General features: G+C 36.8%; 2 protein-coding genes across 4 annotated transcripts; one reads left to right on the plus strand and one right to left on the minus strand.

The window, feature by feature from the left end:
* Positions 1 to 420: 420 nt before the first annotated feature.
* Positions 421 to 6,896, plus strand: GNPDA2 (glucosamine-6-phosphate deaminase 2). Its single transcript, XM_061346173.1, has 6 exons — positions 421 to 610; positions 896 to 993; positions 1,481 to 1,663; positions 2,001 to 2,185; positions 2,281 to 2,455; positions 5,860 to 6,896. The coding sequence occupies exons 1-6, from the start codon at positions 483 to 485 to the stop codon at positions 5,916 to 5,918; spliced, it is 828 nt and encodes a 275-aa protein (XP_061202157.1). The 5' UTR covers positions 421 to 482; the 3' UTR covers positions 5,919 to 6,896.
* A 2,818-nt stretch (positions 6,897 to 9,714) lies between these two features.
* Positions 9,715 to 27,375, minus strand: GUF1 (GTP binding elongation factor GUF1). Of its 3 annotated transcripts, XM_061346155.1 has the most exons (17): positions 27,112 to 27,375; positions 25,966 to 26,077; positions 23,570 to 23,718; positions 23,274 to 23,354; positions 22,500 to 22,577; positions 22,189 to 22,272; positions 21,621 to 21,685; positions 20,432 to 20,635; positions 18,744 to 18,883; positions 17,355 to 17,478; positions 16,840 to 16,972; positions 15,148 to 15,291; positions 14,502 to 14,635; positions 12,571 to 12,672; positions 11,856 to 11,975; positions 11,020 to 11,056; positions 9,715 to 10,070 (listed from the first exon to the last, which is right to left on the minus strand). In XM_061346155.1, exons 1-17 carry the CDS (start codon positions 27,247 to 27,249, stop codon positions 9,933 to 9,935), a joined length of 1,983 nt encoding a protein of 660 aa, XP_061202139.1. In that variant the 5' UTR covers positions 27,250 to 27,375; the 3' UTR covers positions 9,715 to 9,932. The 3 variants fall into 3 exon arrangements, with proteins under 3 accessions (XP_061202139.1, XP_061202140.1, XP_061202141.1); XM_061346156.1 differs by lacking the exon at positions 22,500 to 22,577; XM_061346157.1 differs by lacking the exons at positions 17,355 to 17,478; positions 18,744 to 18,883.
* Between the last annotated feature and the right edge of the window lie 481 nt (positions 27,376 to 27,856).

Genomic DNA, 27,856 nt, shown 5'->3' on the forward strand with positions numbered 1-27,856 from the left:
TTCTGGGCCTTGTTTTTGAAGATTTAGGCATTCAGCTGGTCATGAGAAACAGGAGTTAATTTCAGTGTTTGTTTACTTATTTGTTTTTATTTCAAGCAGAGTTTGTCCTCTCCTAACAGCAACAGCTAGTTCAAAAATTGATGTTTAAAATTGCTTGTTCTCATTTTGGTTTAGTTTTTTTTCCTATAAGTTAATTTAAATTGGTCTGTGAATTTCAATAAATATTTTGATTGTAATCTGTCACTTGGGTTCTGTAGCTTTTCTTCTGATTGTCCAAAGTCCAGCTTGATCTAGGACCGCAAGAATGCTTATGCAAGAAAAAGATCCTTTATTTAGCACTTTAAGTCATCAGTATAAAAGGTCCTTTTGTATCTCTTCTGTAATCTAAGTTTTACAACTATTCATATGGTGCTTATTTTTAAAACTTTGACATTTTCTTCAGGTGAAAGTTTATTTTATCATACAAGTTCCTCAGTGCCATAATGAGGCTAGTAATTCTTGAAGATTATGATCAGGCTAGTGAATGGGCAGCAAAATACATCTGTAATCGTATTATCCAGTTCAAGCCAAGTCAAGGAAGATATTTCACGCTTGGTCTACCAACAGGCAAGTTTTATTCAAAGCCTATGTAAATGATGAAACCTAGAACGATTATGTAGAATTAAAAAAACCCCCACAAGTATATTTCTGGTAATACTCCTATGTACTTCTTTTTAAATACAGATTTGATTTGTGTAAAAAGTTGAAGTTTGAGAAACTAAGAAATATTAAATGAGAAATAACAGATTTCTTACAATGTTGAAAAGCCTTGTAGCAAAATTTAACTATAAAGAGATTACGCTCAAAATGTTGTGTGGATACACAGAACAATAGAAACGTTTTATTTAACAGGGAGTACTCCTCTGGGATGCTACAAAAAGCTGATAGAATATCACAAGAAAGGAGATCTGTCTTTCAAATATGTAAAGACTTTCAACATGGATGAATATGTAGGTAAGGTGTGCTAATTATTTCAGAACACACTAGTAACTTTCTTCCATTATTAAAACTGTTAACTACTTTGTCAAAGCACAAGGTCAGTCTAGTATGTTTGTACTCCTATGTTAGACTTCTGTCTGTGGGGTCACATTTAGCATTTTTATCTATTCCTTTATCCACTAAAATGCAAATAGCAAACAGGTAGATCCTAGACTTAAATCATTGCTTCACAATACCTCTGTACAAAGTATGTTGTCATGTAATGTTGTGGCCGTGTTTCTTTTGAAGACTACACTCTTTGTGGTAAGATGTATGAGAATGGAATGTAAGCCAATTGCCCTGTGCATGCCTAGAATTTTTTTTCTCAATACAATTTCAAATACTGCTTCATCTGACTTGCTTAGGTTTGACTTGTATGCCCTACATTGGTTACACATAGACTAGAATTAAGACTGTTTGGTTAAATCTTGTAATATGCTAATTGCACACTAAATGCTTTCAGGGCTTCCCAGAAACCATCCAGAGAGCTATCATTCCTACATGTGGAATAACTTCTTTAAACATATTGACATAGATCCAAATAACGCTCATATACTTGATGGGAATGCTGCAGACTTACAGGCGGAATGTGATGCATTTGAAAAGAAAATTGAAGAAGCAGGGGGGATTGATCTGTTTGTTGGAGGTATGAGGAAATGCTCTGTAGCTAGGTTTCAGATGAATATACTGACTCTTTAATGACTATTTTCATGATTTAGCTAAACCCATTTTTTTCAGTTGTGACGTAAGAAAGTTCTGTGATTAACAAAGGACCAGTATGAATTCCGTAACAGAATGGTTGGTGTCCAAGTTTCTAATAATGGAATTTCAAATAAGTTTTGAATGTGTTTTGTTTTCTTTTTTGTAAAAAATGGGAAACCAAAATGAAAGATTCAGTCCTAAAACTTTAATTATTTACAATGTTTGAGGATATTTGTTGACTCACAGGTCTGGAATGATTTACTTTTTTTAACTTTGAAAAGGCATTGGTCCAGATGGCCACATTGCATTCAATGAACCCGGATCAAGTTTGTCTTCAAGAACAAGATTAAAGACTTTAGCAATGGACACCATTTTGGCAAATGCTAAATACTTTGATGGAGACTTATCTAAAGTACCAACTATGGCGCTAACAGTTGGTGTGGGTACAGTGATGGATGCTAGAGAAGTAAGAACTTATTTAGTTCTAGTTGCATGTGTCTGTTTTAAAGACTAATTGGTATTGATACTGGGATTGAAAGTAAAGACACCTTTGTTTTGCAGGTGATGATTCTTATAACAGGTGCCCATAAGGCATTTGCTCTGTACAAAGCAATTGAAGAAGGAGTCAATCATATGTGGACGGTTTCTGCTTTCCAGCAACACCCTCGTACTATTTTCGTATGTGATGAAGATGCTACTTTAGAACTAAGAGTTAAAACTGTAAAGTACTTTAAAGGTGAGCACTAAATCAGAAGTTACACATACCTTTCAGAAAAACTTACATTGCTTTAAGTGTGAGCTTTCCAACACTTTACAGAGCTAATGTCTAATGTTATATATTAAAAATGCTAACTGTTAACTTAGTTCTTGTGAATGGTAAAGTGGTAGGAGGCAGAACTTATGTTCCTTACATTCCTGACAGATCTACTTCAAAAGCATTTCCTTTGTTTCCTATTTGCAGTGATAGCTTAGTCATCTCTAACAGTTTGTAGATCAGCAGCAGTCCGGTGTTCCAGAATAGTTGTCTTAAATATACTGGAAAGTTTCACTCAAAGAAAACTTGATACATTTATTAATCCTGATCTGTTTTCATGCTGCTTTTGCTATGTGCTGTAATGTGCTGTCTAGTAAACTTAAAATGTGTGATACCAACTTTGAAGCCACCTGAGAACACTTTTCATCCAGTGCAATTACTGTAACAGTCTGTACTGACTCTGAATATACTGCACCTTTCTGCTGTGCTTTTCATATTGACAGTAAGCATATTAAGGCAGACTTAATTAGGATTTTTGGTAGTCACTGAGACTTCCTGGATGTGAATTACGTTCATTGTAGAAGCTGAAAAATAGTTTTCTCCTAGCTATATTAGCACAGTAAATGCAATTGAGTAAATCTGTTATCTTTCTCACTGGCATGGATACGTACAGTAACTGAGGCATCTGAGATCAAGATTGTAATTTAGGAAGTTACATTTTAGAGCATTACTTCACCAGTGCCCGTATACGCAGTAGATTGCAGTTCTGTCATTACTGTGACTTTTATCCTCATATCACTTTGGCCAGCTTGTTAATTTTTGACTCTTTAAGTATGCTGTTCTCTGCTGTGTACTGGCGGGTGTGTTGGTCCCTACCTGTATCACACTGTTAGGTAGTATTTGTAGTTTTCTTTAACTGCTTGGATAATTTTTAAACACTATCCTGTATTTCATATAAACAGAAGCTTTGCTTGAGGAAGATATAAACCTAATGTAGAATTAATAGGTATGAATGACATTGAACACTGCTTTAAAAACATCAAGGGCTACAGTATATGAATGTACTATGTGTCCCACTCTATTTAATTACCCTGCAATACAGAGCAATAGAATTCTTAACAAGATTCTTTAAACTTGCTTATATTTACCTGCCCTCAAATCAGTGAGATTCCTCCCTTTAAGATGGAGGAGAAATCAGTGTGAGTTGAATTCAGAATTATTTTTGAATCTTGATCTTCTGGTTAGACTTCTTAGTTCTTAATACTGCTCATTGTGATAGCTATTTACCACATTTTTTTCACCATTTAAAAAATCTTAATGTACTGTATGAAACTTCAAATTTTATTTTATTGTTTTGATAATTAAGTACTACACTGGCTGGTAATGAGAATAACTCTTACTTTCCTTCACTTTTTTGTAACTTTCTGAAAACCCTCCTAGAGGCTAAAATTACCAAGTGTACTTAAATGTTCTTACTGGAAAAAGGAAAGATAACTTCCTTGCAGAATGAAACAGAAAATGAGTCTTGAATTTACTAATTAGTCTGCAGAAAGGTCAGTCCATATCCACAGGTATGGATAGTACATACTTGCGCATGCTCTTCTTAAAACTGTATGCAGAAATCTGTTTATTCAAAGCATACTTGAGTATACAGTGAGACTTTGAAGTAGTTCTTTTGGCATCTATCAAGTAAGGACCAATGCATATGTTTAAAAAAAACTTTAGTTTCTAATCTTTTCCTGAAACAATTTCATTATCAGGATTTAAATATCCTTCATTAAATATGGCAGAGGCAATACTTTGTAGGCATTTTTGATGCATGTAGGAAGTGCACAATTATCTCCATTTCCCTTTTTTAGAAGAGGAAAAACACTGGTAGTAAGTAAGATGCTTTCGAGTTCAAAATGTGGCTGTAGCTTGAGTAGTGTGTGCAGCTGTTACTCTTTCAGTACAAATGGCTTTTGTATTGAATGTATACTTAATATTTTCTGTTAAACTCACTGAAAATATTAGACTTGATCTTTTCACGTACATCAACCCAGTAGTTATCCTTCATGAAATCTAAGAAACTTTTTTTTATGTCGCCTTCTGAGGTTTGAGGGGTTCTGCACAAATACCTGAAGCTAAGTCATTACCTCCAGAGACAGCATGAGCTGGGTTCTTGAGTCAGTTACAGGTGGCTGTGTAGTATGGCTGAATGTGTCAGAAAGTGGGTAAGGAATTAGAAACATCTGTGTTTTATATCAAGTAATCACACACTGATCAGAAATAGATGCTGTATAAAATGCCTTTTGCTGTGGTCACATACTATAATGGCCTCAGATTGTATAGTTACTCAAATTTTAGACATTGCTGGACTGACGCTGACTTTGCTACCAGATGCATTATGTAGCAAAAGGTATTTGACTACTCATCACCATAGTCGCTAAAATGTGCACTGTCAGACTTTTATAAATTTTAAGAGAATTTCTCTTTTAATGTTGCATATTACTTCTATTTGTAACTTTGTAAGTTAATCTTTAGTTTGGTGCTAAAATGGACTTTTACTTTGCAGATTGTGAACACTGATCACTTATTGTTAGTAGTCATTCAGGTGAAATGAGGTTACAAATACACCAGAGACCTAATGTCAGACATACGTAGATGTAGGTGACTCTTTACTAAATTGTAAGAAAGTAAAGAAAGCAGCACTTTTTTTTTTTTTTTTTTTTTATTTTTTAATTTCCCTTCTTGTCATCATTTTCAAAAAGCAACTACCTGGATAGAAGGGGAAAAAAAACCTTTCCTCTAATCACAACTATGGATGACTTGTATATGATCAAACCCAGCCCAGCTAGAATAGAAAGCAGTTGAACTGATGCGTTAACAGTATGGATACTTTCAGTTTGTTTTTGCTTGTCAAGGACCATAAGTAAACTGTTAATTACAGAGACAGTAATGGTGCAATGCTAGAACACTGCAATTCAAGCTGTAAAAGTATCAGTATACGTACATTTGAATTTTATGCCAAATTGAGGGAACTTTATGTTGCTGTTATGCAGTCTTTAACACAAAAGAAAGATGGGTTGATCTCATGTATTCATTTGGAAGTGTTCCAGATTTACTTTTTGATGGGTCTTTTCTCAGAGAATTCTCTCATACTTGCTCACTTTATACTGAAGTTTTCATCAGTATTCAAGTGATACAGGAATATACATGTATCTATATATATATATACACACATCTATATATAGTCTTTAACTTTTGAACTATTTTAGTCATTGTTCTCTTCAATGAAGTATTTAAAATGTGTACCTCAAAGCAAACTCCAAATAAAAATGTGGATAGAAAGATATGTTGAAAAAGTATAACTAATGTAAAGCTGGCATTGTTGCTTTCCCCCCAAGGTTTAATGCATGTGCACAATAAGCTTGTGGACCCACTGTACAGTATGAAAGAAAACTGAAAGAAGAGTTGAAGAGGAACTCCATGTGGGTCAACAGCAGCAGTTTTAGGTAGCAGATGAGTTCACTGCTATGCAATATGCTGAAAACTGTTTAAAATGGGGAATCCTAGGTACTGTATTTTTTAAAAGGTCCAATATCTGTACATTTACATTCCATCTGTTTGCTGTGTTGTGCATTTTGCTTTAACATTTGGAGCTCTGTTGTTGACTGGTACATAACTAAATGGAAAAGAACAAACCAGTGGGAAGACTGCATGTTATGGAGGGAGAGAAAAGCAGAGCACTTATTCTAGCACAGCAATGTAATGCATCTGCCTTGTGTTAGAGAATATGGTATTTTGTTTCCAAGCATTTGTAGTTTTTGGCTTTATTAGTGTAACTACATTTTTCATTTGTGTCTCTAGGCAGAATGTTTTTGGCCTTTATGGACTTGTAATAGCTGTACAATTTCTACTATGAAATGTTCTGTTTACATATATCTTATGTACACTGAGCTTTTGCACTTGGTTGCCTTAAGTATCTAACAGTTTTGGGGCATCTCAAGTCCTGTTCTACAATTCAGGCAAATAAAAATACAAAAACAGTGCCTAAAACTGCACTAAATTCTTGAAAATTATAACTTATTCCACAGATAAAAATATTAAACTTCTGCCATAGCACTTTTTCCTCTCATGTATTTCAAATTACTTTAGCATTTTTATATTTTTGGTAATTGAGCTTTATACATGAAGAAATGTTCCTTTCTGGAGGTACCTGTTTACTTGTACTATTGATGTTACTATTAAATGCCTGAAAAGAGGTCAGTTTACAGGAATATAATGTCTGCAAGTTCAGTACCCAATCATTTGAAGTTAACTGTTAATCACTTTGCAATAGTTACCTCTCACTGTATCATTATAAACATTAAGCTCTTACAAGGAATGTTATTTCCTACTTTGAATATAAGTAAAACTTAAATATAAATCTTTAATTTCAAAATTGTTTTGTTTTAAATTCAGACATGAACAGATACATCAAGGTTTCATGGAGAGGTTAGGAATTTTGTGCTGCCTTCCACCTTAAGGAGGAATTTCTTAAGACTTTTTGGAGGGGAATAGAGGAAGCAGGCTCTTGTGTAAAGTACTTACTGGGAAAAGGTGAAAGAAGGCATCACTTCAACAGTTTTTCACCAAGATGGTGGCCTTTTACAACCCAGGTTACATCCTCAGGGATGTGGCAGAGTGCTGGAGGGTTTTCAAGATGTGCTTGGACAGGGTGCTAGAGAATCTCACCCAGACTCACCTTTCCTATGAAGGGTCTTTTAAGCTCCCTTTAAGCCTGGGCTGTTTTATGATTCAGTAAGATTACAAAAGGACAGAAGAGTCCAGTGTAGGAAGCCAGGCCTAGTGCTTCAGTTCTTAACAGTAGATTGAACAAGCACAGATTTAAAACAGGCTTTCAGTTTTAAGACTCAACTTTAGCCCCTGCATTCTTGAAGCATGGTGCAACATTGTGGGGTAGGAGTAACTGACTTAAAAGACTGTTTCAGAAGAATGGTGTTAGATGTGGCATATAACCCACAAAATGCATCATTAGATTTGTCATTCTTAGTGTTCACAGTTAAGACTTTATATAATTAACATCTGTGTTACAAGAAGTGAGACTAAAAATAATCTTGAGTTTAGGTTGCTATTTAAAGAAATTCAAGTATGTTTTTGTCTTAGTGATCATGATCTACCTTGTGCCAAAATTGGGAATGCTGTTGAGGAAACAATATAATTTAGGGTTAAACATGAGTATAAGTCCATAGCTTTTATATCCCTCTACTTGTAAAAGCTTTTCCTTCTTGCAACTCTTTGTTGGTTTTTTTTTTTTTATTCCAAAGCACCTTTCATCAATCACCTGTTGTCCTAGGCAGCTGTTCCAACTTGTCTTTTGTGCTCCCTCGAAACATATGAGACCACTGAATGGGCATCTCGTTTCCTTTTGTAACTAATGTTAACATCCGTGAAGCACAGATCCACTTATATACTGGTACGGTAGTACCTGTACTCATCGGAGTAGAATTAAGGCTGTTTCTGCCTCTTTCCATGAATAGTCTTCATTTCTCCAGTTTGTTTCTGTTGTTAAACAGAATTCTAGTGTAGGCTCTATAAACTCACTGCTTCAGTGTTTGTGGGTTTTGTTGGGGGGTTTTCTGTGCTTTTTTTTTTTTTTGTTTGTTTGTTTGTATTTTGGTGGGGTTTTTTTATGCTAGTACCCTGGTTTTATCATTTTCAGACCTTAGGATACTTCGTTACTTTCTTATGGAATACCAGTTCTTCAGTGACAGTACCTTCCAAATTTGTCAACTACTAAAAATAAGTCAATCCTGTAAATTAGATTAACGTTTACCTGTTACCCTGCAGTCCATCATTAAAACCTGAATGGCAAAAGCATTTAAGTTTGTAAGTAAGTCTTAAGTTACTGGATCTTGGGCAAATAAGTAAATTCTAACAGCCTGTCACATCTGCCCCACCTGACTAAACAGATTAACATTATTTTTTGTCAAAAGCTAAATTACCAGTTCATTTAAGTCCTTGCTCTCAAACCTGACATCATGTACAAATCCTCTCAAAACCAGACTACAAATTCATTTTTTTCTGCTTCAGATGCCTACAATAAGGCTAAAAGGCTGAGTTCTTCCATTCTCATTCTCAAGGCACCTTTATCCATGCATGTCACTTTCATTTAGTTAGGTAACATATCTGATGTGTCATACTCAGTGACTTTATGGAAGTTTTTATGTTTGGATACTCTCTAGTTTACCTTTAGTTCTGCCTTATTCCTCAGGCCAAAGTCAGTAGTTTCTCTCTTTTAGGTCTATTTAAAGGAAAATAGGGGGGAATAATATTGCTTTTAGCTCCTCTGCTTTTATTGCATATTACTGTATCTGTACTTAAAAATCTTCTCTATCTTCATCTTTTTTAAGCTAGCATTCCTGCTAGCATTTTTTTGGGGAGGAATAATGTTAGAGAGCCTTTATCCACATAAGCTTCTTTCTTCAGGATCAGTAGTAGCTTATATACCTTTATTAGAGATCAGGGGATACCTTGTTCACATCCAGATCTTTTGATTTTTAGTACAGCTGAAACAGCTTCAAATAAAAATGAAAAATCACCACCTCAACACACCAGGCAAACAACAAACCACTGTATTACTAGGATTCCTTTCCTCTTCTTTCTGCAGACTTGGGAGTAATATACATTGAAAGGGAACTACTGAATTGCCCTATTCCAATTCCATCTGTCCATGCATTTTCACAATTCATCCTTGTGTTCAGGCTGAAATAAAAGAACTAGCTTATGATTAATCAATATCAAATTGTAGTTACAAGTCTAAATTTAAGAACAGCCTTTCCTGGTGATTGATTGTACTGGTGGAGCAGTTATGTATCTTTTGCTTTAATATATTAAAACTTGACATTTCTTCAGAGACTAGTGCAGCAAAGCTGTATTAATGGTGAACTGACACACTTTAACAAGTTTAAAATAAATAGTTGTCATTTATTTTTCCTGAAGTTATTTCCTAGCATCATCATGATTTCTAAAGTTGCTATTGTCAGGAAAGTAAAATAGGAAGTAGCTTGGTATTTTTGTGGCAACAGTTCAGACTTTTGATAATAAAAAAATAAAAGCAGCAGTGTTTGTCTATACGTACCTTTCAATTATTTTTATAAACTTTTTGCCACACTGTTCCTATTCTCTCAGACTTGCAATGCAAAAATAAAACACATTAAAATTGCATCTTAAAAATATGAAAACAATACAATGGAAACTTTGATACAGTCAAGTCAAATTAAGTAACTTGAATTTCATAATAATCTACAAATACCTGTACATTTTAAGTATGTAGTCCTTTCAATTTATGTTCCCCCATATACTTAATTTACACCATTTAAAGTCAAAATATGTTCACTCTCACAGTGATACATTAGCTCATTATGCTACTGTCTACAAAAAGTTGAGAGAAGAATCAGCTGCATGTCACCGATCTCTACTTGTCAGGTTCTCTCTTTAAAACACGTATAAAGGCATCTCTCGGTACTTCCACATTGCCAATTTTTCTCATAAGCTTCTTCCCTTCTGCCTGCCTCTTTAAAAGCTTCATTCTTCTTGTAATGTCTCCACCATACTATGAAAAGGAAAAATATTGTAGTGAGATTAAATAGGATGTAACTACAGTCTACTTCAGAAATGCTAAACTCAAGGGCTTGAAAATGGCCAGAAAAGTCTAGTTATATTATGACAAAAGGTTATTTTATACTCCAAGTAGTTCCAACAGGCCATTAGTTAAAAAGAACAAATGAGCAAGTAAGCATATTCATTCGGACAGCTGAGGGTTGAATTCAGTTACCTAAATATGTGCAGTCACATAACCCTGGCTGACATTAGACAAAACATCTAGGATACCCAAATTCCCTCCAAAGAGCAGCAGCTTGCCAGCTCAGAGACACTGGAGCATCTTGACTAGCCCTAGGTGCTTAGGTGCTAGATAAATTAACTGAAATTAATTCAGTGTTGAACAAATACCATCCCATATATGTGCCTATCAGAAGGATTCTCTAACAGTTGTGAGAAAGGGACACTTTATTTTTTTCTAACATGTTAGAGAGCTAAACACACGGTAAGCAAGTAAGAAGCATCACAGTTTTACTACAGCTTTGTCAAGTCTTGTTGACAGTCAGCTATTGCAATATTTAAGACCTTCTTATGATATACTGCTGAAAAGCCAAGTAAAAGTCTAATCACAATCCAGTCTCTAAAGAAGGACTTTTATAATTTCTTAAATCACCTGCAAAAAACTTAAGAAATGTGTGAAGTTACACATTTGTGTAGACACACGTTTACTGTATCTACAACTGTTAGGAAATGGTGAGGAGACAGGAGTGAACACACACAGCTGAGTTCACTTTAAGTGTGTAATTTTGAAAAAGCCATTACTCTTATATCCCTTAATACACCGCTGACACTTAAGAGCACAAGCAGAATGTATCTTTGGTGGGATTCTAGAAGAAAGGCCTATCACATTAGCAGGACTCTTAGGTTTAGAAACGTTAAAAAAAATATGAAAAAATACTTACACATTTTGCCACAACATTTTTTCTGTAAGCTTTCAGCCTGTTAACATAAATACATTAACACATTATGACAGCTGCATGTCAAAATTCTAAGTGTTGCTTTTCTGCAAGTTTTTTAAGATGCATTGGAATTATGATATTTTGTGTACAGAAGATGAAGTTCTAAGCAGAAGACTGACTTCACATTTCTCAATTCTAGAAAAATACCGTCTTGCCTTTTCATCCAGGATTTCTGCTATGATTCACAGCAAGTGTTACTTATTTAGAGATACATACACACAAATTCTTACAGCACCCCTGCTTGGGTCTCTGCCACAGTTTAAATCCTGTTTAAACAGCAACAGCAAAAACGTGACATTATGTTCAACTTGCAACATACTTCCTCTGGAACAGTAGAGTTGAGTTGGGTTTTTTTTGGTGTTTTTTTTTTTGCTGACTCTCTCAGGGATGAAACTACTTCAGAACCAGCTGAGGTTTTATTTTTTTTTCCAGTAGAAAGAAGCTTTTTCCACTGCCAAAGAGGAAGTGGACACATGGGTAATGTCAATTGTCCTCTATCCACTAACTGCAGTGCAGACCACAGGCAATTTAAAATACCTATTTTTTTTTCTCCCCAGTTAAATTTATACAAAGTCCTTAGGCATAGCCACAGCTCAACTGCCTTTCTTTCCCCTGCCCCCAAAAGGTCCCAGGAGCATATACAAGAAAAACAGGAGTTTACAGTAAAGTACTGTAACGTAAAAAACTATTTCGGTGAGACACTTAAAAGTCCATATTTTAGGTTATCTTAAGATGAAGAAAAGGGGGAGGAAGGAGGTAAACAGATGGGCTTCACTTACGTTTCTCTTGCAATGATTCTCTTGCCAATAGCAGCCTGAATGGCTATTTCAAACAACTGTCTAGGTATAGCATCTTTTAAACGTTCGCATAAGCGCTTACCAGTAGCATATGCCTTATCACTGAAAAAGAAAGTCACCAGTGTTTTAAGAAAGTCATACAACCCCCAAAATATACCCACACCAAACTGATAAAAGGATTTGAGTAGAGGTTTTCCTCTTTTTAACTCAAAAGATAAAGCTGAACAGATCATAACTTTACATCTAATGAGTGGTCACCATATATCACCTGCTTCATACAAACAGGTGATAGTACTGTATTAATAGAAGTTCTTCAAATAAATTTAAAATATTTACAATACACAGCCTGATTACACCTAATTTACACAAACAACACCCGCATTACCACAAAAATATTGTATTTAGCGCTCAAATTGACATAGGAAAGTAGAATTTTAATTATGGTACGTATTCCCTTATTTTTCTGTTACAAAATGCCCCTCTTTTTCAGATCATTTCCAAAAGTGGCAATGTGGCAAAATCCTCTGTTTTCATTTGTATTTGTCATCTAATAGTAATACATATATGTCAGTCATTTAGAATCATTTAGGTTGGAAAATACCCTTAAAATCATTAAGTACTATTAACATGCAATGAAAACACTGTATATTAATTGGAAGTCTTTATTTATTTGGAATGAAGAATCCAGTAAAACTACCTGTGTATGATAGTTGCCAGTTCTTCAACTGGATTTCCGTTTAGAAGAATATCCATTTTGATGAGGTCTGCTGCCTGGTATCCTGCATCTTCATAATCAAAACTAAATGAAAACAGTTTAAAAGTTAGTGAAGATTTTGTAATATTCTGCACTCTTTCTTCCATGAATTTTAAGTTAAAGACACATTTTTTAATAAAATACTTCAACTTTTTAATAAAATAGAAGCACAGTTTTTAATAGTCCCTTAGCATGTCTCCTTTATGCAAGACTGGAGCAGAAATTTACTGCAGATAGATCTTATCTCCAATGCAACAGAAGACATCATCCACTCTTCCAACCTACTGAGCAAGGTAAATGAACTTAAAATTCTACATGCTTAATGCAATCACTTAAAGAGTATATTCACATACTTATTGTCTATCAGCTGGAAAGTCTTCAACACAGCTTTTGAACAGTATATATCCTTCATGTCACAGAAATCAAACACTAACACCCTGGATTGTTTTCTTTTCATCCTCTCTTTTCAGAGACTATTTATATGACCCCAGTTATCATTCTCTCTGACAACTAAGGTTTTTTCATTTCCAAAACATATTTGTCCTTTGGTAGGTATGGGCCTTGCTGTCTGTGTATCAGTTTGCAAAAATTCTTAAAATGTAGGAGATGTGTATTTTATATATCTGCATCTTGTATGGAAGTATAAATGTGGAGAATGCCAGTAGCACTAATTTGGTCAGATCTTAAATACCAGAACAGAGGGGAAAAAGAAAATCCTTTGAGAGTATTTGAAGGTACTTCTATCTTAATAGGTTTAATAAGCCATAGTTGTATAAATATATCAGAGGTATGATTACTGAAAGCATTAAATACAGTAACAAAATTAGGGAGTCAATTAGGAAATAAAAATCAAGAAGTAACACAACGCAACACTGTCACACCCAAATCAAAGAAAACACTGCACAATTCTACCCATGAAATAGCTTCCTGATAAACAGGTTGGTTTTCACTTGGTTGGACAGCTAGATCCTGAGAGGAAATTCAAGATCTTCATTCCCCTGTTTCTTCTACCTGTCCCTGAGTCTCCACTTTTGCTTATGCCTCTACTGCAAACAGATGTCTAAACTTGGGCAAAACACATCTTTCCTCTCATTTTTACATGAACTCAAACTAAATTCAGTCTCAATAAAATAGAGTTTTATTCTTATAAACTGAATCATGTAATTAGGTATACCAGTTCCTGTCAAAATGTATCTTACTAACCACATCTCTATACACCACATTTGTAAGAGCCTCCTGTGGCATAAAGCCATGGAGGCATAATGCCATGCAACATTTTCCTTCCGTTAAACTCACAAGGCCCTTCACAAACAGCTGAGCATTGTTCTAGCCTTTGAATTCCCAGAATCCACCCACCACAGAACACTTTGTCTCAAAATACAGATGATTTACTTTATTCCCATAATAAAAGCATGTAGGTAAAGTGTGGTTTGTTTTAAATGCAGTATGTTGGTTAGTTTTACTGGCTTTAAAGAATCAGTCTTCTTTTCCAAGAGACAATGAATACAGTCAGAAGTACAGTTTCAGTGATTCCTTTGATAGAAAATGCTAATTGTCACTTCAAGACAAGTAAGAACCATCCAGATCTTACTCACGTAGATGAGTGAGTGCCACTCTAGAGGGCATGCTTGAAAAATACATGCATCACTAAATTATTATTGGGTAGTGATGCACTTTCAATGTTTCTGACTTACTTCCATCCATTTTCACAGTGAATCTGATCCATTAAGGGTGAAGCAAGACTAGATGTGCAGCACCACAATATTCTTCACTTGTGCCTTTCCATATATTCTCAAATCTTTTCTCATTCCCTCCTTCAGGATTCGGGGGTGGGGGGGAGTGAAGAAGAGGGGGGAACAGAGGGAGGTAGTTACCTTGCATAACCAGAAGACAGAGACTTAAGAGCATCATAAAAATCCAACACAATTTCATTCAGTGGAAAGAGGTATTTTAGCATAACCCTGTGTTCATCAATGTACAACATATCCTTCTGGACTGCCCTACGATCCTAGACAAATAAAAATTGTTTCAGTTCCCCTTGACCAAAATTTGCACAAATAAATACAAAGCAAATTAAAATAAACAGCTATTCAGTTACACAAGAGAACTCCAGTACTTCAAGCCCGAAAGTAACTTTCCTAATGGTAGTTTGCTAAAGTCCTAGGACAAATTGCAGCACCATAATGAATTATCTGGTTGTAGCTTAACTGGATGTGTGACACAAGTCTATCCTCTCCAAAAGCTGAATTTCTGAAAATATTACCAGCTTCTATTTACTGCTGCCTTTTAAACGTATAATTATTTGTCCACAAAATCGCACTGAAATTAGATTTCACACACACTGGAGTATTACACAATAGGACTTGCAGACTCATCTTTCCTGCCAGGAATTCTTTTTAATAGATCTTTCGAAAGCATTTAGTAATTAGTGTACTATTACCCAGCATCTAGTGTTTTCACTTTTAAGTATGACACAAAGAACATAAATTGCAAATGACAAAACTAAAACTATATACCAACCTGACATAAAACAATTATTTTCCCAATATATTCCTGAGGTGTTACAATAGTACCAAGAACAGTTGGCTCCAAATACTCTGATACTGAAATTTTATCAGGAAACTGAGCAGGGTTGATAATAGTAATCTCTGCTTTACCATGCTCCTGGAAACAAACAAATATACCGTGATTTTACAAATAAGTTAACTGAATAGCAAAGGAGACAAAGAGGAAAAAATGCTAAAAAATGTTTCACTAGTTTGGAAACACTTGTGGATTATGTAACCCAAACTTACACCAAGCACAATTTTAGAAGAGATTTCTACACCACATATAGAAGTCCTTGGTCAACATATCATTAAATATTATACAGGAAGATTATAGGAATGACTTTTCATTTGGGAAATGGGGTTTTTTAGGCATTTTATTCAATGAATTTTAAATAGAAGAAGTCCTTAGCACTGGGACTACAACCTAGGATTATCCATAGAAATAATAATTGTAAAAAAAAGCCTTTCTGACCATCTTTCCAGCTTTCTCTTGCCTGTAAAGCAAGGATCTTCTTTCTTACTCCATCCTGGTTCTGTAAGGTGTAAAGCACAGGTTCAACAAAAGACCTGCTCTAAGTATTCTGGAGTTTGGTGAAGGGAACATTCTTCTCCAAGTAGAACTTGGGGTTCAGGCTCCCTTACAGGCTTAAGTGCACTTAAAAATTAAGTTTTTTATTCCTGTGTGAGTGCTTTCATGACCTATTCTTTCCAGTTCATCATCCTGATATGGGCTGGAGTTATTCTTCCAAAGTAAGAATAGAAAGATGGTTATGTTTCTTACTGTGTACAATTTCCCCACCAGAGCAAGTGATTATACTGCTTCCACAGACAAGCACCTACTTCCAGTACCATCTGAAAATAATCCCACATCAGCAATCCAGAATCACTTGTGCACCAAAGGTGTCAACTGCTTCATTCATAGCTGCTACACTGCCTAAGCAGGAAACCAAAATAACCTGAGAGAAAAAGGGTCTATGCATTACAGCTTCCAAGTACAGCAACCTTTCACATATGACCTGTTACTAATTTACAGATTTTATGTAGTGTTTGAAAGTACATGTTGGATAATGAGCCAGTCCTATTTGCAGCCTCCTCTGTCAGCTGGTGCTCATAAGCCCTTATCTCTCTGTCTCTCAAACTCAAAACACAGTGATTTTATTTGTACCCAGTGCAGTGAAGTATGCCTGTTCACTGTAATCAGAGACTGACTTGTTTTCACCAGCCCCTGCCAGTCTACAGTAGCATAATATGCTGTTCGTAAAAATACTGTTTTCTGACAGGTAAAGCCTTAAAGATTATTTCACCCGCTTTAAACTCAGCCCAGTCAGTATGCACTTAAAAGAACACAGAAAGAAATGTGTCCTATATTCCCATTTTCAAGGGCAGATACAAGACATAAAAAGAGAATGCTTGAAGTGGAAGGAGGAAGGAAAGTTGGCATTCTTAAAAAAAAAACAACAACCACCAAACAAACACAAACACAAACATCCTTTTCCATTAAAAAAAAAAAAACCTTTCAAGTTATATACTGGTGTTTCTAATGTTTACCATAAAATAAACTACTATCCTACATTTGGGGGGGGGGGGGGGGGAAGGTGTAAATGTTTATTACAGGAGGCTTTTAAGCTGCTCTTTACTCAAAGCTATAATAAATTTAGCATACCTTTATCAACTTTGCTGAAGAAAGAATAGCTTTATATGGAACCGTAGGTGCAGTCAAAATAACAGACATGTTATACTCTTGCTCCAAACGCTGATTAAAGACTTCCATATGTAAAAGACCAAGGAAACCCAACCTGGAAAAAAATATCCTATTAGTAAAAGTATTTGTATATCCTCTGGAATGTTACAGCGGTTTCTTTTGTCTGTGGGGCTTTTTTAACCTCCAGTTTGTTTACATCGCTAGCCTGGCAGTCATCAGGCACAGAAAACAACTTCCAAATGATCCTACCACTCAATTGTATGAGTCTTTGAAAACAAAACCTATCAAACACAACAAATTTCAAATTTCTTGCACAAATAATGCAAGAAAATCAAATGCTCTTGATATTTACCTATAATGAATTTGAATTAAAGCTCCTATTCTTTAATTCATTTTAGTTCTACCTTCAGTTGATTTAAACCTCCATTTTCAATTTAAGAACAGTTCCGAGCATGAAAGCAGAATGAAAGCCTAACCTCCATCCAGCTCCTAAGGCAAGGCTACTGTCACGATGAATAGTCACACTGGAATCATTTAATGTCAGCTTCTCCAAAGCACTTTTGAGATTATTATATTCTGTTTGATCTACAGGATACATTCCTGTCAAAACATATCAGGTAGAAGTGATGTGATAGAGAGCTTTATTTCTGTGTGTACTTACCTTTCAAATACACATCTTACAGTGAACACAGTAATAAAATCAGAAATAGCTCACATTCTGTTCCAACTGTTTTTAAATGTGAAAAACAACATAAGGGGGGTTTTAATTAGTTAAAATACAATAAAGTTTTAGGTTACCTCACAACTAACATTCGAACCATAATGGTACAGCCACTGTATTCCTCTAATCCTTCACAGTTGTGTAAAATGCACAATTGAGTATAACACTGTTTTGCAGGGATGCAGTGTAAACATATAATTTAAGCATAACTCAGTAAGCAGACCAATGTTCTTTCAAAGGTAAGAGTAAATAAAAAAATAAAAAAAAAAAGAAGTGCCATTTCAAAGTTGCAAATGTTGTGGGTTTGTTTTTTTTTTTTTTTTTTAATTAATGAAGCCAGCTGTTTGTGCAGTTAACTGCCTGGAACAGGTTCTACTGTATCACTTTTCACATCACCATGTGTTCAGAAAATGTAGATTACACCAAGCAGCAACACACATGTACACCAAAATATTATTTACAGGATTACCCCTTTCTACATTCACTGACAGGTGACCTGATCTCCATGAGACAGTTCAAGTGAGTTCTGCACATTCCTTCACATGTCCAGAAAGTGTTCTATAGAATTATTTTTTTTCTAAAGCCATCCTCCATAGCATTTGTAGTGGTTACTGAAGCTGGTGGCAACAGTTCTTCAGAACTATTCAAGCTTAAGAAGTCAAATATTTTACAGAATCATTCTCAGTATTAGCTTTGGCAGTTTATTGTGTTTAACAAAAATAAAATAGCTGTTAAGTATTAAAAGACTAAAATCCCAATTATTATAGAAACCTGATTATCAAGATGAAGAATTCCCAAAAATTTACCAATTTTTTTTTTTTAAGTCACAACACTTCTTTTCCAGCTTATCCAGAGTTTACTGGCATTAAAAGCAATAATCACTACTAAAAATATGTTAGACTTGTATTCATATAAACCCCGTATACAACTATTATTGATACTGTTAAATCACAGGGAAGATTACACAAAGCTATGGTGTGCCTCTATAGCTTAACTTTAGCTCAATTTCTATTTAATTTCTTAGCTAAAATTTTATTCCTCACAGCTCTAAATATTCATATATATTCTTTTACAAGCTTTAATGTCTCTCTTACTTTTGTTACTGGAAAAAAGTGATTCCACTTCATATCAGTTTACTTCTTACCTGCAAAAACCATTGGTTTCGCTGACTTAAAGCCAGGCAAAGGCTCCACTGGTTGTTTATGCAAAAACAGTGTGTCTCCTATTTGGGCTTCTGTTACTTCTTTCATTCCAGCAATCACGTAGCCCACCTGTCCAGCATATCTAAATAAAATTGGTGTTATATGGACATGGTTCTTGGCATTATTAGTATTTCCAATATTTTTCCTACTTGACTTAGCCCAGCCAGAAATTTTAATGAATTACCCCCATAAAAGCCCATACACAGTCCAGAAGCCAGAGTTACGCTATCTCTCCTCTGAGTTCTGAACTTTCTCAAGTAGCTCTGGTTCAGTTAAACAGCACATCTGTAGTTCTAGATATTTAATTCTGTGTTACTCCCAGTTTAAAAGCTGGAGCTAGAAGGAGCTTCTCACAGATCTAAGACACAGAAGCCAGAACAGTTCTCCGGTGCCATGACAGCAAGTTTCGTATACTAAGAGGGAGAAACAATACACAAAAGCCTTCCATCAGCACACAATGCTATTAGGAGAGGAATCCATGGTAGATAAAAAAAAAAAAAACCAAAACAGAGAATACTGGTTTTTGATAGGATGGAGTTAACTTTCTTCAGAGCAGCACCGTATGACGCTGTGTTTTTGATTTGTGACTAAAATGGTGTTGATAATATACCAATGTTTCACCTATCGCTGAGTCCTGTTTGCACAGCATGAAGGTGTTCTGTGTTTCTCACTCCACCCCTCACAGCAAATAGGGTAGGGGTGGGCAAGAGACTGGGATGTGACACAGCCAGGAGAGCAGATTCAAACTGACCAAAGAGATATTCCAGCCCATCTAACATCAGTGTAGTTTTTCCAAAGTAGCCATTACTTGCAGAATAGGAGGGCATCAGCCTGCTTGTGGCAGGTGGCAAGTTACTGACTGCCTTTGCATCACTTCTTTTATCTTCTTTTTCATTCACTTATTAAACTGTCTTTATCTCAACCCAGAAGTTTCTCCTCACTTTTGCTTCTTCTTCAACTCTCTTCCCCATCCCACTTGGGTTGGGGGAGTAAGCAAATGGCTGGCTCGGAGCTTAGTTGCTGGCTGGGTTCAATCCACCAGACACAGTAACATAGGTTCACTGAGATTCTCCCAAGAAAATAATTAACACATACTTGGATGCAAACAGATAAAACTTCTCCACTAATTCTAAGTATCCATTTTAATTCCCACTGCTGCCATGAGAAGCCGGTTTCTGGAAGCTGTTGTATTCATGGATTTTAAATTTTTTACCCCCAAAGTATGCTGCAGCAATAACTAAGATGGAGCCCCACCCCCTTCCACTCTCAAACAAGGTAATTCCTATAAATAAATTGGACAGCTGAATAAGTATCAAATGTGGAGCCTTAAAAAAAAAACCTAGCTGCCCAGGTGTCCCATATACTATAGATGACAAAATGGCTTCTTCCCCCTAGAATCATCCAAAAAAACAGTCCCCAAAATTTCTGCCTCAGAATGCATTCAATTACAAGTAATCATTAAAAAAAAGAAAAAAAAAAAAAAAAACACACCACCAAAGAACTAAAATTCCAGACATCTCCCAGGCAAAGCAAAAAAAAAAAAAAAAAAAAAAAAAAATCAACCAGAAATGCAGAATTTTATATCTTAGACCAATTTAGATTTGTTCCACACTAAAAAATTTTTACTTACAGCTTATGTGTCGACTGTTCATTTGGAGTCAGAATTCCAACTTCATTAACTTCATATCTCTTCTTTGTGTGTGCAGACACAATTCTATGTCCTTTCTGAATCTCCCCACCAAAGAGTGCAATGTTAGCTATGACACCTCGGTAGTGGTCAAAAGTGGAGTCAAATACTAAGGCTTTCAAAGGATCAGCAGTATTACACTGGGGTCTGTCACAAAAAGAAAAAAATATAAACCCATATATTACATACTGTGTTTTTAAAACACTGAATGGGCAAGCACTCCCACCCCCCCAAAAAAAATTTTCATAGAATCATAGAATACCAGGTTGGAAGGGTCCTCAAGGATCATCTTGTCCAATCTTTCTGGGAAAACACAGTCTAGACAAGATGGCCCAGCCCCCTGTCCAGCTGAATCTTAGAAGCGTCCAGTGTTGGGGAATCCACCACTTTCCTGAGGAGATTATTCCACTGGCTGATTGTTCTCATTATGAAAAATCTTCCTCTTGTGTCCAATTGGAAACTCCCTGGGAGTAACTTGTACTGCACTGTATGCCTGTGCTGCACTCTCTATGTTTTACCAGGTGCAACACCTTAGACTTATCCTTGCTGAGCTTCACGAGGTTCTTGTTATCCACATCTTCCTGTAGGGTGGCTCTCCCTTCCAAAGTGTCCACTCCCCCACTCAGTTTGTTATCATCAGCAAACTTGGTGAGAATACACTTGATCACACCCTCCTAACAATTTATGAAGATACTAAACAGCGTTAGGGCCCAACATCAATCCCTGGTAGTCCTCACTAGGGACGGGTTGCCAATTTTAAAAGGAGCTGTTGAAACCACCCTCTGGGTGCAACCAGTCAGCCAGTTCCCTACCCACTGCACAGACCACTTGTCTAGACCATAATGTGTCATTTTCTCTAGGAGGAGAGTGTGTGAAACCCTATGAAGAGCCTTGGAGAAACTAGACAGACAACATCCACTTTTGGTCCCGCATCAACTGAGCAGGTTACTTTGTCATAGAAGGCAATCACGTTTGTCAAAAACCAACATTAGATTTCTCCCACATATCTTTATAGAGTATTGACTTAAAATCAGATCAATATTAAGTGCAGAACTACTGCCAATACTGTATAAATGCAACTCATGGTTTCCTAATTAACTTTGTAAAGTTTCATAATTAAATCAAGACTTACGGTGGAATCTTCTCAATGATCTTCTGAAGAACTTTTTCAACATTTGTTCCTTGTTTAGCAGAAATCTAAAACAAGTCCAACAACAATTTTATAAAACGTATCTTACACTTACTCTGTATCTATTAGTGTTATGTTTACTTAGTTTTAGTGGCCACAGATAATACCTCTATCCATAAAAACACTCTGAAGCACACTACAGAATGCTAGTACTCTGAAATGTTTCTTTGATTATAAATTATTCTGGAACAAATTTTTTCTCCCCTGAATAGCAATTATTGCCATGGTACAAATTAAAACAATTTATGGACAACAATGAGAAATAATGTAAGATCTATCTGATGTAATTCATCAAGACATACTAGTTTTCTAACAGAGACATACGTTCTCCACTCTTCCAAGACACAAACTTTAAAGAAATTCACGTATGTCAAAAACGAGCAGACAGATGGCACCCTGTTGATTTCCTACATGTACCTGTCTTTCATTAGCTACCAAGTAGACATAATTGTACAGTGTTGTAAAATGTAACACCATGTTATAAATGTTCTAAAACTTTAAGAGATCTTACCCTCACACATTCATCTATAGGGATATCAAACAGCTTCTCAATTTGTTTTTCAACTCTTTCAGGGTCTGCATGCTTCAAGTCAATCTGAAAAACAACAAACATATCTTCCATATGATCCAGCACTGTAAATTTCAAATACACAAGTCAAGGAACCTTTAGTTCACAGCAATTACTATAAAATATTAAAGAGTGTAAATATACAAATTTCTTACTACAGTTATTTTTCATTATGCAGTTCTATTTGAAGATACATTTCAATATTCTACACATTTAAACAATCCAACTATTTGACACTCTAAAACATTTATTACCTTATTTATGACAGGAATTATTGCAAGCTGTGCTTCAAAAGCAAGATAGAAGTTTGCCACTGTCTGAGCCTGAATACCCTAGAAAGTAAGCATTATAAAAAGTTTAAAATGAAATCTTCCTGAGTTTTGGTAGTAAGGTTTGGGTGTTTTTAGGGATAATACACAATATAAGATTACTTCTACCCATTTAAGGCATGGAAAATAAGTCAAGGTTATTGATTACACACACTGCTGAGAAAGAAAACATTCCTAATTATCATTCCACATAATCTGAGTGTAAGTAGACAAATTAATAATGTTATATGTGTGTCCACTTACATGGAATTATTTGTAGACAACACAGTATTATGCATCCATTATGCACCGAGTACGTATTTTGTGTATGTTATTTATTTCTGAATAGCCAAGATTATAACAGGTACCTCAAACAGCAGATTCTTTGTTCACAACTATTCAGAAATGGACTAAGACAAAGGGATGTTATCTTTAATAAATGATAACATGTTATTAAAATAACATTTTAATAACAACATTATCATTAACTCCAGACTGCCATTTGGAAATTTCATACTCCATAAAAAAGTAGGATCTGACTCTTCACTAATCCTCTGCCTTTACTGCTGTGTCTATAAACACACAAGTATTAGTCTCTAGATTTTTAAAACTTAATACTTTTCATGCCACAAAATACTTCTGTGGAGACAGACTTTCTCTATAGCTTACTTAAAGAAATTACTGAAATTCTCAGTAGAAAACAAAAATTAAGAACTCCACCTCATTTGCATCCACTACAAGTATGACACCTTGGCAGGCAGACAGTGACCGTGATACTTCATAGCTGAAATCTACATGGCCCTGTGGAGGAAAAAAAAAATGCTTACGATTTCAAGTATTTCTAGAGTCTTTTGCAAAGCTTTCTATATTATGATGTTTTCATTTGTATATATGTTCAAAGGTCTTACCAAAAAAAAAAAGAAACTGAATAAACACAAGAAGCCACAAATCTCCTACTTTTAAACAGAAAGACATTTAGTTTTGTGTGATTTAAACACTGTTTATACTTAACTTACTGGCGTGTCAATAAGATTTAAGAGGTAGTTTACTCCTTCATGACTGTAAAAGAGAGATGCAGATTGTGCTTTAACTGTAATTCCTCTTTCACGTTCAACTTGCAGTTTATCCAGCACTTGCTTATTATGAGCAGTTTTAGCAATTGTTCCTAAAATTTAAAAAAAAAAAACAAAACACAAAAAAAACAACCACCACAACAGTTTTCTTGCCTCATTTAGTACACAAGTTCGCAAAATAAGTAACTCTTGGAAGTGTTATTAACCAGAAGCACATGGGACTTGCAGCTGCAGAAGCTTGTCCATCTGATTAGGCTAAACTTAGATTTTTATTTAAAAACAAAATTATGTCTCAAATCTTTAACATTTATGATTTTTTTTTTTTTTTACATATAAAGTTATATATTAGAGAAGAGATTCAGAGCAGCCCTGCAGAGAAGGACTTGGGGGTGCTGGTCAATGAGAAAATGAACATGGGCTGGCTTCAGTGTGCGCTCGCAGCCCAGAAAGCCAACTGTATCCTGGGCTGCATCAAAAGAAGCATGACCAGCAAGTCAAAGGAGGTGATCCTGCCCGTCTGCTCTGCTCTCACGAGACCTCACCTGGAGTATTGTGTACAGTTCTGGTGTCCTCAACACAGAGAGGACATGGAACTGTTGGAACAAGTCCAGAGGAGGGCCACGAGAATGATCAGGGTGCTGCAGCATCTCCCATATAGGCTGAGAAAGTTGGGGCTGTTCAGCCTGGAGAAGGCTGTGTGGAGACCTCATAGCAGCCTTCCAGTATCTGAAGGGGGCCTATAGGGATGCTGGGGAGGGGCTCTTCATTAGGGACTGTAGTGATAGGACAAGGGGTAATGGGTTAAAACTTAAACAGGGGAAGTTTAGATTGGATATAAGGAAGAAGTTCTTCACTGTAAGGGTGGTGAGGCACTGGAATGGGTTGCCCAGGGAAGCTGTGAATGCACCATCCCCGGTGGTGTTCAAGACCAGGTTGGACAGAGCCTTGGGTGACATGGTTTAGTGTGAGGTGTCCCTGCCCATGGCAGGGGGTTTGGAACTAGATGATCTTAAGGTCCTTTCCAACCCTAACTATTCTATGATTCTGTGATTTTATACAAAATACTTGCCTTAATAAGCAGGACACAAAACATCAGAGATTAAGAAGTAACAGAAATTCCATCTGGTGCTAAATAATTTTGATGTTTAAAGCAATTTCACTTCCTATCATTGGAGAGCAGCTGCATGGCCCACAGTTCTAACCAGTCACAAGTGTAAAGAGCATTATCACACAGCTTGACAGATCTGAATTCAAAACTCTATTCTATCACAGGCATCACATAAAACTGCCCATAGTGACACATAGGAGGTAATCATAAATAGTAACTTTTATCAAAAGCTTCTCTGACATGTTTTGTTTTGTTCACCCCTTAAATGAGAAAAAGCAAGAATTTTCTCTCTCTGAAATTAATCTCCTCTTCGGAGATACAGCAATATCTGTATAGCTTATATAGCTTATCTTTATAGCTTACCTTAGAGATCCCTCAATGGCAACCTCTGTTTCTCTCTTCCAAGGGAAGGCTAGTTTCAGAATCACTTATAAAGACCCCTTAGCACTTCTGTTTCTCACTTTCATTTAAAAAGGAGTATTTTTCCTTATCCTCAACAACAACAGAAAAATAAAAACACTGAAGTCCAAGAAGCACTCCAATGAGAACAAAATAAATACCTCTGGAGATGAAAGCAACACATCTTCGCTAATACTTAGAGTGAAGGAAAAAGTAAATATATGTATGGCTGCTAAGAATCCATGGAATTTACACTTACTGACAGTTATTCTACTCACTAAATCTAAACCAACATAAGGGTGTACATTTCTAAAGCTTACAATGCTGCATCTTCAAAGTATCAGCTTCAGTACACCACTGAGTACCACCACCATGAAAGGCAGCTGTTTACAGTTCATTCACAAGAAGACATAGGATTACTTTCACCTAAGTACAAGCAGCTGAATTTCCTCTCTGTTTCAACAACACTTGAAAACTACCCTATCCAGAGTACTTGGGTGTGACAGGCCCCCTTCTGTCCACTCCAAACGCTGGTAGTAAATACCATAAACTTGCCATTTACTGGTCTAACGGAACATTGGTCAAGAATAGCATCTTGAACAAGAAAGTACACTCCCTTCCAGTTTCTTTTTAAAATACATACTTCCTTGAGTGAATTACACACTTCCTTCATATTCACATCTGTAGCACTTCACAACTGACAGCCCAAAAGTACTAGCTACCTGGCATTAGAAGAACAAAGGTATTAGAAATTTTAGTAATCATTAAAGCTACAGAAACTTCCCCATCATCTTACATGTCAAGAAAAGGTAGTACAAGTGAGAACACTTACCTGTAATTTCCAACAATCTGTCTGCTAGTGTACTTTTGCCATGATCTACATGAGCTATAATACTGAAGTTTCTAATGTTTTCAACAGGGTATGTTGACATATCTAATTTTTCCTGAAAAACAGAAATTTACTTTCATAAATCATGGTTACAGTCTCTACCTACAATATGACCTGGCCTTTAGAAAAGAATTAACTCTTTTCTCCCTAAGAGATATAGATTGAATAGAGATAAATTGTCATCAGTGTCTAAAATGCTAGGATTTCACTTTACTCATACATACATATATCATTTGCTGCTCTGAATAATCAGCAAGTCTGCTGTGAAACAGCAAGTGTTGTGAAAGGCACTATGTTCTTAAGGATATATGGAATTGGAAAATTTAAAGCAGTTTCAAGTTTGTGAAACTGTTAAACTTAAGGATTAAGAAAACCAGACTCAAAGGACCATTATGGACATCATTCTTTATAAGCATGATAAGAATACAGTTACGTTACCTGGCAGCTCAGGTATCAGTGACCTTATCACAAGGAGCAAGCAGACTTTGCAGAAAAAGAAACTACAGGTAACACTTATCTTGGCTAAACAAAAAAAAAAAAAAAAAAAAAAAACAACAACAAAATGCAGAAAACCAGCCTGACTTCCTTGGTTCACACACAGAAAGATCCAACGCTAAAAGGCTTTTTCCTTTTTGTTACACCTGCTCATTCCAAGCAATATCACACTTTGAAGAAAAATGGCTTTTTTTTTTTGCCTTTAAAGCTTTCGGTTTCAGGAACCAGGAGACCCCCCAAAGCAATCAGTTACACTTCACCTAAAAACTCTTGATTTCAGATACACAAAGCTCATCTCTCTTACACAAGCTATGCACGTAGCCCCGGGACAACGGGAGTAGAAAACAAGCACGGAGTTCCAGCACCAGCACACGGCACTAAACAGCATTATCTGCCGTGACCCTTGCAGGGTGCGTCGGGTTGGAGCGGCAAGCCTTGCTACGGCCACAGACCCGCAAACGCCCCTATCTCCAGGGCCACGCCGCCAGTCTAGAAAGGTCCCTCCTACACGAGGTCCTGCCGCCCGCCTTAGGGAACTCGCTGCAGTCAAGTTCGGGCTGGCGGAACGTCCCCCCCACTGCCCTGCGGGCTCACCTTGCCGGGAGAGCTGTACAGCCGCTCGCACGCCGCCGGCCCCGCGAGCAGCCAGGGCGGCAGACAGAGAGGGGCTGCACACGGGCAGGGGCTCCGCAGACGGGCCCACCACATGGCCGTCCTGCCGGCGAGGGCCATGGCGCTCGGGGCTGGGCTGACCCGCTTACAGCGCGGAGGGACGCTGGGCAGCCCCAGTCCACATCGCGGCCCGCCTCCGCCCCGCCGGCTCCGCAGCAGTCCCTCTCCTCCTCACGCCGCCGGCGCGGGAACAGCCAAGAGTCCCACGGCAGGACTCGAGCGGTCGCGCCGCTGAACGCACTGCCCCGCGCGCCGGAAGTGCTCCACCGGCTTGCGGAACCGGCCATAGCCCCGCGCCATTCCAGCGGCTGGGGTGGATGGCCGCATGGTGGCCGTGACAAAGGTGGGAAGGTGCTGTGTTAGCAGGGGTTTAAGTGGCGGGCTGTACGGCGCATCTGCGGGTGTAACTGCCACTGAACGGTGCCTATAGAGAACACCTGTGAGCAGTTCCAGAAAGCAACTGCAGAGGGAGCTAAATCGCGCGTTTGCACTAGGAACGCATTGCGTGTCACGACATGCGCACAAGGGGGTAATCACAAAAACAGCTACGAAAGCAAAAGTTCCTGCAAACCAAATAAAGGCTGACTAAAGGTTGCGCTTGCCCTCCATATCTAGTCCTTAAAGAGCTCAGACTTGTATTTGCACTGCCTGCACACCAAGCTGGCAG

This window comes from Neopsephotus bourkii, unplaced genomic scaffold, assembly GCF_033783945.1.
Source record: "Neopsephotus bourkii isolate Nb327-2 ecotype Australia unplaced genomic scaffold, CSIRO-AGI_Nbou_v1 NB_259, whole genome shotgun sequence".
Lineage (NCBI taxonomy): Eukaryota > Metazoa > Chordata > Aves > Psittaciformes > Psittacidae > Neopsephotus > Neopsephotus bourkii.

What these genes read in the sequence shown, in the direction of transcription:
- GNPDA2 (XM_061346173.1), top strand. Translation starts at nt 483, where the DNA reads ATGAGGCTAGTAATTCTTGAAGATTATGATCAGGCTAGTGAATGGGCA. An exon ending in CTTGGTCTACCAACAGGCAA is followed by an intron (nt 611 to 895) that starts GTTTTATTCAAA and finishes TTTAACAGGGAG; the next exon opens with TACTCCTCTGGGATGCTACA. An exon ending in CAGTGATGGATGCTAGAGAA is followed by an intron (nt 2,186 to 2,280) that starts GTAAGAACTTAT and finishes TTTGTTTTGCAG; the next exon opens with GTGATGATTCTTATAACAGG.
- GUF1 (XM_061346155.1), bottom strand. Translation starts at nt 27,249, where the DNA reads ATGGCCCTCGCCGGCAGGACGGCCATGTGGTGGGCCCGTCTGCGGAGC. An exon ending in TAAATCTTATTGACACGCCA is followed by an intron (nt 23,355 to 23,569) that starts GTAAGTTAAGTA and finishes TTTCCTCCACAG; the next exon opens with GGCCATGTAGATTTCAGCTA. An exon ending in AAATAATTGTTTTATGTCAG is followed by an intron (nt 14,636 to 15,147) that starts GTTGGTATATAG and finishes TTATTTGTCTAG; the next exon opens with GATCGTAGGGCAGTCCAGAA.